We start from the raw sequence: 7,500 nt of genomic DNA, 5'->3' as shown, positions 1-7,500 counted from the left end.
GTCAATGTTACTAACTCAAATGTAATGAACAGTGACAACGTCCTCAAAGCAGTTTGACTGTTAGCGGCAAGCCACCAAATTCAACATGAAGAGATGGGCTACCAAACCCTACTTGACTGTGATCACAATTTAAAGGGATTTTTCACCATTTGGGGAATTACACTAATTTCCCACCTCCCCTTGACTTAAACAATTGAGTTTTACCTTTCCCTAGTTCATCCAGCCGTTCTCCTAGTCTGACAGCAACACTTTTAGCTCCAGCTCATTGAATCAGATTAGACTGTTAGCATCTCTCCTATAAGATAACGTTCTAATCTGATTCAATGAGCTGGAGCTAAAAGTGTTACTGTCAGACTCAGAGGCCTGTTAGAGGCCTCTGAGTAGACCTGTTCCAAGACATCGAAGACATAACATACATGTCATATGTACATGTAAGTAATTAACTGGTACACTTAATAGGTTTATTCCACTGTATCAAAGAGTAACAAGGTTGTAGCAGCACAGCACAGCACAACATGTACACTGAAGATAATGAGGCCTTGACTGGAGCTAAGAATGGTTTGTATATCAAATCTATCATGACCAGATTTACCCCATCCAGCAGGTCTCAGGTCAGCTCTTTGCCTCTTTGTCAGCTCTTCAATCGGCATTGAGCGTGTGTCAACCTCAAGGCCTTTAAAACTTGCTCTTTGATGTATTTGTTTTTATTTATGTTTTGCCTATCCATGTTGTCACGTTGCCTTTTATGCATGTGTAACGATCAGACTTTTAAATTCTAACTATTACCATTAAACACGGGTACAAATTGAATTGGCTCTAGATAAATAATAATGCTTTTCACTGACATCGGAATAGACACCACACATACAGTTAACAGGTAGACTTTATGTGAGCAGAAATACGCTTGAAAACAAACAAACACTTATTTCCACACAGTTCATATCGCAAACAACGCAACCAAAATGTCCACGCAGCCTACGCACTTCATGCGCTCTCACAGTCCATCCAAACGAAAATTAACAGAGACTCCAAGAGACTCCGACATAAATCCACCGCAAAGAAGAAAACAGTCTGAATAATCCACGTCCAGTGCAACCCATGTAATCCACAAAGAAAACGTTCAACCCGACGAGGCTTTCGGATAGATGCTAAACAAAAAATAGGATCCTTCTTACCGGATCCCAGCGACTCGACAACGGCAATCTCCAAGCTCAGTCCTGTCTCTCCGGTATGTCTGTGGTTCCGACCTAGAACCACCTTTCGTTGGGATATATTATTTCCACACAAAGTTTGTCCAGGTCTCACGTACACTCCCTGGGTAGGCCTACTGTCCAAAGAAAAAAAAAACCCTGGCCCTCGCGCACCTCCGCGTTTTAAACTTGAATCATATCAGCTGACGCTTGACAGGTCGCTTGCGTCATCTGACAGTTACCATCAGCTGATCAGAGCTAAGACGTACAACAGAATGCAAAATGGTGTTCACGACAGGGCTACAGACTTACATAACATGGAAAAATATAACGGAGAACACTTTTATGTTGGTTATTATTTCATAACACAGACTTAAGAAAAGTGAATCCTAAAATTATGTGGCAGTGCTACACATGTACCGAAGTTTGCTGCACTTTCTGTGATACACTGATGAAGTCCTTGAAAAGTATTTCAATTCATGCTTAGGCTTTCAGCTACTGTATGTTCAATGTGTTTGCAGTTGGTTGTGTGAAGTTCTACTTGGTCATTGGCCACTGGTCACTGTCTGTGAAATGTGACAGGAGAGAGGAAAGGGAATGTGACTCTGCGTCAGAGAAACACTCCCTTAGGGAAGTTTGGCCCGAGGACCGGAGGTGCATGATAATGTGAAGTCCTATGGTTTTTTATGGGATTTTTATTAACTCATTGAGTGCCAAAAACGTAATATTACGTTTTTCCTTCCTATGCGTTGAGTGCTAAAAACGTAATATTACGTTTTTAGCTTTTTTTTTTAAATTACGAAACTAGACACTAACACACCTTATATGTGATTTTATATTGGGAACTCTGTGATGAATGGAAATGAAATATATGACGATCGAAAACTCATGAAAACGCACAATCTGGACATTTTATCTGGACATTTTATCATAACTCGGTTGCCGCTTTGGGTCGAATCAGTGACGCATGCACGTCAGCTCAAAACCAGGCCATTTTCGTGGGTCTATCACTAGGTGGCAGTCTCGCCAGGTCACTTCCCGGAAACTTTACAGGCAACACTTCATATTTCATGAAAGACGTTATATCTCCATTTCTAAAAAAAAACAGCGATTTTGATGAAAACCAGCCACTAAGAGCTTAAAGTCTCACCTTTCAAACGAGCCATTGTATGTGTCCATAGCTATAACACAGAATATGCTGTGGCTGTACAAAAATCATCAACAATGGTCTAGATTGCTGGCACTCTAGGACAAAGCTTCCGAAAACATCTTGGCATTCAATGAGTTAAAGGTGCTGTAAGTGTTGGCCAACGTCACTTCTGTTGACGTTCAAACAAAACAGAGAGATAGCTTGCTGTTTGTGGATCCTCGGCTGTCCACAGAGATTTTTTTTTTGACAGTGTATTCAGGGGACAGGCAGCTAGCAGATGGTGAGGAGATGTTTGTAATATGTGACAAAAAATGTTTTAGCTTAGAAACCGTGTAACATCACTTAGAGCACCTTTAATATGATGACCTAACTCCACAAATGTATAGACTTTTTTTTATTCCATGATATTCCAAAAAGATCTGTGGGAACCCTGTAGTGTGTGTGTGTGTGTGTGTGTGTGTGTGTGTGTGTGTGTCTCTAACCGGCTGGTTGAAGTCAAGCTCTCTCAGCACGTCCTTTAGCTCCTCGCGGCGCTGCCTGAGGTACAGACTGCTGTCCCACGTACGACTCACAGACACCTCCGGGGCTACATTGCCTATAGAGAGGGAGAGAGACAGGAAGAGAGGGGGAGAGAGAGAGAGATAGAGAAGAGAGAGGGAGAGAGGGAGAGAGACAGGAAGAGAGGGGGAGAGAGAGAGAGATAGAGAAGAGAGAGGGAGAGGGGGAGAGAGAGGGAGGAAGAGAGGGGGAGAGGGAGAGAGATAGAGAAGAGAGAGGGAGAGGGGGAGAGAGAGGGAGGAAGGGAGAGAGAGAGAGAGCCAGGTCGAGACAAGACTAAATTCGAGCTTACAGACGTGTTTGTGTGTGTGTGTGTGTGTGTGTGTGTGTGTGTGTGTGTGTGTGTGTGTGTGTGTGCGTGTGTGCGCGCGCGTGTGTGTGTGTGTACCTGACTGCTGGCGTATGGTGTGCGGCTGAGCGACGTGCGTGATGGGGGGCGGGTCCCCTCTCTCCGTCTGGGTCAGTGTGGCGGTGATGCCGCTTATCTCGTCGCCATAGCGCTGAGGCAGATTCCAGAACTCACTGCCCACTCGATAACCCTGAGAGATAGAGAGAGAGAGACAGAGAGAGAGATAGGGTGAGGGAGAACAAAATAGGAGAGGTGTTGACAGGATGTACAAGCACTTGAAAAGCCCAAGAAAAGGAATGGTTAGTGGTTAAGGAAGTAGGGCAGATAAGTAGGGCAATAGTGTGTGTATGGGGAGGCGTCACAAGGAGCTGAGCTAGAGAAGAGGACAGAAGAGAGCGTGGGGGGGGGGGGGGGGGGGGGGGGGTCTTCTAGGAGAGAGGAGAGGAAGAGATGTTTGAGGAGAAAGAGTGTTTTGAGGGAGAGGCAAGATCGTTGGGGGGGGGCGGTCTTCTAGGGGAGAGGAGAGAAAGAGAAGGTTGCCGGTTCGAACCCCGACCAGTGGGCCACGGCTGAAGTGCCCTTGAGCAAGGCACCTAACCCCTCACTGCTCCCCGAGCGCCGCGTAGTGTTGGGTTGAAGGGTATTGGGGCTCACGTGTCCTGAGTGCTGTGTTGGGTTGAGGGGTGTTGGGGGTTACGTGTCCTGAGTGCTGTGTTGGGTTGAGGGGTGTTGGGGCTCACGTGTCCTGAGTGCTGTGTTGGGTTGAGGGGTGTTGGGGGTTACGTGTCCTGAGTGCTGTGTTGGGTTGAGGGGTGTTGGGGCTTACGTGTCCAGAGTGCTGTGTTGGGTTGAAGGGTGTTGGGGCTTACGTGTCCAGAGTGCTGTGTTGGGTTGAGGGGTGTTGGGGCTTACGTGTCCAGAATGTAGCGTTGGGTTGAGAGGTGTTGGGGCTTACGTGTCCAGAGTGCAGGGCTGGCAGGCCTTTGCTGATGAGCTCCCTCTGCTCCTGAGTCTGCCTATAGAGGTTGGACTGGTTCATCAGCAGCTGCTTCACTGGCCTTTGCAGCAGCCCTGCGGCACCACAAAAGACTCATGGGATATGTAGGCTAAATGTAACACACACACTCATGGAACATGTAGGCCACAGAGATCACGGGATATGTAGGCTAAATGGAACACGCACTCATGGAACATATAGGCCACAGAGATCACAGACTCATGGGATATGTAGGCTAAATGGAACACACACTCATGGAACATATAGGCCACAGAGGTCACAGACTCATGGGATATGTAGGCTAAATGGAACGCACACTCATGGAACATGTAGGCCACAGAGATCACAGACTCATAGGATATGACTGTCGCAGGGCACAGATTCATAGAACATGTAGATAAATAGATAGATACTTTATTGATCTCCAAGGGGAAATTCAAAGTGTATGCCAAAAAGTACAGTGACTCATAAGATACAGCTGTTTAGGTGCACAGACTCATGGGACATGTAGGCTACACAACATGAAACCACAAGGCCAAATTGTCCAAAAAAACTACTGAGACCAAATGGCAAACATTGAGAGCTAATTGGCACAGATAATTCAAGCGAAATTGCATACAATTGTCCAACACAGGCGTCTTAGACTGAATGTATTCTCACTAAATGTAGAGGCCTTCAACTTCTATAAACCCCTGAGTGTTTTTTCTTCTTTACAAAAACTCATTATACAGTATCAGTAGATTTCAAAGTGGCAGTCGTGGCCTACTGGTTAGGGCTTCGGGCTTGTAACCTGAAGGTTGCCGGTTCGATTCCCGACCAGTAGGAACAGCTGAAGTGCCCTTGAGCAAGGCACTTAACCCCTCACTGCTCCCCGAGCGCCTCTGTAGCAAGGCAGCTCACCGCTCCAGGTTAGCGTGTGCTTCACCTCACCGTGTGTTCACTGTGTGCTCTGTTCACTAATTCACAGATGGGATAAATACAGAGACCAAATTCCTTGTATACTTGGCCGAGAAACCTGATTTACATTTCACCATATGTCAACGTTCAATCATGTTCATAGCAACCTCAGTGTCGTTCAGTATAACCTCACTGTTCCCTCTCAGAGTTTCTGACACACACACACCCCTTGACTTTCTCTGCTGCAGCTCGCACTACACACGCTGTACCCTGCCTTACTGTAATTCAGCATGAACACAGCGCTCTCATGGCCACTGACGTTATTATACAAGAAAATACTTACCTTTGCTAACTGCACACATCACTGTGTGCATATCTCAAGGTCATGCAAAAAAAAACAAAAAACATACTGTATATTGACTTTGAGTCTGAATGAGAACCTTTGTGTATGACCCGAGTGACACTGTGTAAGGCAGCAGAGATACTTTTTTTCAGGAGCAAACCAAACTCATCAACTTCATCAAGGCTGGGGGAAAAAAAACAAAAAAAAACACAACCATCACCTTCTAAGAGTCCTTCAAGAATAATACTCTACCAAGATCAAAAAACAACCCCAACACCAAAGGGATGGCTTGTGTCATGACATGTATTTGAGGCTCTGCTCTGAGAATGGAAAACTGGGATTCTAACTTTCTGGGGTGCACTAAACATACTAAACAAACTCACTAAACAGGTGCACACATAGGGCACGACCTTAAACTCACTAAACTGCTACAGGGTCTATAATGCCTTATCCTCAAAAACCCATTGCATTGTGAAGGTATTACAGTAATTCCCTGTGTATTAGACACACTGGCCCTCATTTATCAACCGAGCGTAGAAACCAGCATAGATCTGAGTGCAGATTTCCTCTTATGACAGGGCTCACGTGTGATTCATCAAACTTTCGTATAACTCCAATTCCAGCGTAAAAATGTGTGTGTTGATAAATGTGGCGGCTGGAAACAAGCAAATGTAAATCATAAATGTAAATAAGGTTTCTAAGCCAAGTATACTTGTGCACGGAATTTGGTCTCTGCATTTATCCCATCCGTGAATTAGTGAACACTCAGAGCACACAGTGAACACACAGTGAGGTGAAGCACACAGTAACCCAATGGAGTGAGGTGCCTTGCTCAAGGCAGGGTTCCTACACATTTTCCCAAAAAAAATTCCATACTTTTTCCATACTCAAATTTCCAAACTTCTCGGTAGATTTTTCTGACCATATTCTCGACATGGCGGTCACATCTGGTTTGGGATAACTCGGTGAAAACAAAGGTATGGACAACTGAAGTGAATTAAAAAATGACACTTAATATTCGTCCATTTAGCTGGGTCATTTTTAGTTGTATCTTAGTTGTACCATAGTTGTATCCTGACGATGGGGACTGACAGCTACACAACAGTAGGAATGGTTCGTTATGACCTGAGTGAAGTGATTAGTACTGTAGATGCAATAGTCTGGAACCACAAATATTTTTCCATACCCTTGTTTCTTTTTTCCATACTTATCCAGACCTGGAAATTACTAAAATCAAATTCCATACTTTTCCAGGTTTTCCATACTGCGTAGGAACCCTGTCAAGGGCACTTCAGCCATGGATGTGGGCATGTGAGAGCAGTGCTCAACCAATTCCATGAATTCAACTCTTCAACTTTCCAATCCACCGTCAATTTACTGCTGCACGGTGCTATGCCGCCTGAAAGACTTGCGTACACGAGTTGAGACTTCACGTGAGATTCAAGCGTAGCCACCGCTCACGTTCAAATTGATAAATACCATGCTTTTTGTGGAAATGAGCGCACGCCTGTCCTACGTCTGTTTTATGTCGTACACACGTTTCAGAAATGAGGGCCAATGTGTTTTAGGCTAATAAAAAAAACAACAACTTGTATTAACCTCAGTTTATTTAACATTACTTTATTGGTCATTTATTTAACATGACTTTAGTTGTCATAACTCTCCGTGAACTGGGGGTCCTCTGATTTCTAAGAGACCATATCTCATTAGACGACTTTCGAGGGGCGTGCTGTTGCATAATGGTCACCTACTATTCATAAGAAGAGCCCTTCGTACAAATGAAACACACAATAATACCCTAAAGCCTGAGGCCTGATCACTGTGTAGGGTGCTCATGGGAAATGTAGTCCTATTGGTGCAGAGACTCACGGGAGATGAAGTCCTGCTGTCGCCACCTCTCAGACATGCAGTCATTCCAGTGCTGCAGGGCGTGGCTCTGGAAGTTGCCATGGTCACAGGGATGGGGCGTGCGCTCTGACTCGCCACCGTGTTCTCCAGCCAATTGGGAGAGTTGGT

General features: G+C 45.1%; 1 protein-coding gene across 2 annotated transcripts in view; it reads right to left on the bottom strand.

The window, feature by feature from the left end:
• The window catches only part of LOC121719418 (mycbp associated protein), a 53,277-nt gene that overhangs the window by 34,739 nt on the left and 11,038 nt on the right, over window positions 1-7,500 (bottom strand). For both annotated transcript variants that reach the window (XM_042105028.1, XM_042105029.1), the window contains exons 5-8: window positions 7,354-7,500; window positions 4,203-4,318; window positions 3,287-3,437; window positions 2,823-2,935 (exon numbers count right to left, since the gene is read on the bottom strand). The exon at window positions 7,354-7,500 is cut by the window's right edge and continues 28 nt beyond it. In XM_042105028.1, the coding sequence (XP_041960962.1) occupies window positions 2,823-2,935; window positions 3,287-3,437; window positions 4,203-4,318; window positions 7,354-7,500 (527 nt within the window). The remainder of the gene's footprint in view (window positions 1-2,822; window positions 2,936-3,286; window positions 3,438-4,202; window positions 4,319-7,353) is intronic.

The sequence above is a fragment of the Alosa sapidissima genome, chromosome 9, assembly GCF_018492685.1.
Source record: "Alosa sapidissima isolate fAloSap1 chromosome 9, fAloSap1.pri, whole genome shotgun sequence".
In the NCBI taxonomy this organism is placed as follows: domain Eukaryota; kingdom Metazoa; phylum Chordata; class Actinopteri; order Clupeiformes; family Clupeidae; genus Alosa; species Alosa sapidissima.
Note: the sequence above shows the minus strand (reverse complement) of the source record. Positions and strands in the feature narration are given on the sequence as shown.